Source organism: Lolium rigidum, chromosome 2 (genome assembly GCF_022539505.1).
Source record: "Lolium rigidum isolate FL_2022 chromosome 2, APGP_CSIRO_Lrig_0.1, whole genome shotgun sequence".
Classification (NCBI taxonomy): Eukaryota; Viridiplantae; Streptophyta; class Magnoliopsida; order Poales; family Poaceae; genus Lolium; species Lolium rigidum.
The window spans coordinates 22,927,990-22,930,050 of NC_061509.1; the positions used below are offsets into that span (position 1 = coordinate 22,927,990).

At 48.6% G+C, this 2,061-nt stretch overlaps 1 protein-coding gene across 1 annotated transcript; it reads right to left on the reverse strand.

The window, feature by feature from the left end:
- Positions 1-235: 235 nt before the first annotated feature.
- LOC124686086 (probable glucuronokinase 2) lies at positions 236-1,646 on the reverse strand (the record flags this gene model as incomplete). The annotated part of the gene is given in 5 exon segments (XM_047220088.1): positions 236-618; positions 734-894; positions 1,005-1,121; positions 1,245-1,433; positions 1,519-1,646. Coding segments are annotated over 5 exon segments (848 nt in total), but the record flags the coding sequence as incomplete, so codon positions are not given.
- Positions 1,647-2,061: the final 415 nt, after the last annotated feature.

Consider the following 2,061-nt stretch of genomic DNA (forward strand, 5'->3'; position numbering starts at 1 on the left):
TCCATCCATGTTGTTCCTTTTAGAGGCATTTCATCCATAATTTTTAAATACTTTCTTTGATTTTTTAATTGATTAAAAATTAGTAGAAAAGTTGTACTAAATTTGTGTTAATTAAAAAGAATTGGAGGGAGTATAACTATTCCTCTAGCTAGCTAGCAACCAGTGAAAAAAAAGAAGCTTTGATAGTACTATATATTTATTTTTTCCTGTAAAAGAACAATGTTACACTTACACCGCATGAAAAATATATCAATTATCAAACAGCACATCTCATTCTCAGAATATCGTTCACATGACACAACTCCTGTGACTGCGAGTGATTTCAACAAATTGGATGTTTGCTATGCTTTATAGCAAGAGTTTGCTTATGATATCCTTTTGTACAAGCTTGCAACCTCCTCCTCTGTCAGCACCGACGGGGCGACTTCGATCGGCTCCACGACGAAGCCAGCCTCCTCGCACGCCTTCTTCAGGAGCTCCGCCTGTGCGTGCCCATCCGGGCAAAACGCAACCACCGCACCCCCGCTGCCCGTGAACTTGGACGCGGCGCCAACACTCCTCGCTACTTCGACCATCTTTATATTCACCGCTCCAAGCACGTCGTCTCCAAACATTTGCCTACAACCACCAATCACGCTTAACTAGTTAAATCACTAGTCGCTAGCACTGTTGCGATGGAAAATCTCATACAAACATGATCAAAATTTCTAAGCCTCGTCGACGTTGGCCTCACCTTCTCAGATCAAAATTTCTGTTCATAAGTCTCGCGAGTTCAGTGTAATTCTTGTGCAACAACACATTGTGGCCATCATAGGCTAGCTGAGCAACTTCCTTCATAGATGATATTATGAACTGGTCGCCATCGAGCCATCTTTGCCTGACACTGCTGTGGACCTAATTAGTTATACAAGGTTTGAAGGTTGATATGTTAGTTAGTCTATAAAGGAGAACAACAATATTGTTCAAGCAAAAGGTTTGGAAATCTTAAGTAAGATTGAACAGACCTTTCCAGAGTCGCTTGGGTTCTCAGCATAGATAAGATAGAGAGGGGGGAGTAGATTGACGTCTAGCGGCGTGTATATGCCATGACCCAGCTTATCCATATGCTCTTGGCTAAAATCCTGACAAGTGGCAAAACTGAAAGATTAGCACAAAAGAGTCATGATCAGGTAGCTAGGTTAGGCGATCGACGTGGAGGGGTGTCTTATAATATAGCTGCCACCCATCACACAAATGTGTCGTACCATGTAAACAAGGCCACAGTAGACCTGCGCGACCCGGTCCTGAAGCCCGGCGACGATCCCGAGCTCCTTCTCCGCGTCTAGGATGAGGTTAGGCCGGACCTCGACCCTGATCTTGTCCCTGACATTGTAGAAATCCAGGAGGCAGCTCAGCGCCGCGCACACGATGGCGCTCGAGCCGGAGAGCCCGGCCTGCAGAAATGCGGAGAGAACACGACTGTCAGTTACGGCATGACAAAAGGGTGTTGTGGGACAGAGGAATCTAAGGGCGGGGTACCTGGCGAGGAATGTTGGTGTCATAGGACAGAGTGAAGTTCTTGTCCTCCAGGGCGATGCCGTTGTGCTTACAGTGGCTGTGGAAGATTTTGCAGATGGCCAGCAGCAGCCGGACGCCGCCGTAGTACCCTCCCCCGTCCAGACGCTCGACCTGTTACACGGAGATATCGAGAGATTGGTTTTGATTCGAGTAATTGACTAACCGGTGCCTATCAATCTCGCCACGAAAGAAACTACTGGTAGTAAAAACTATATCTTGCCAAATCCGATTATATCTCTGCATGATCGGATTGAGCTAGCTGATTGCGATTTGCGAGGAGAAGAGACGGTGGGAAGAACAAGAATTTCGATTTGGGGATTGCGATCTTACGAGTGCGTTGAGGCAGGGGAAGGCGACGGGGTCGTGGCGCGGGTGGGGCTGCACGAGGAGCTCCTCGGAGGGGCAGAGGCGGACGGTCGCCCAGAGGCCGGCGACGGCGAAGGAGACGGCGCGGCCGCCGTAGACGTCGCTGGGGTTGCCGAGGAGACCCACACGCGCGTATGC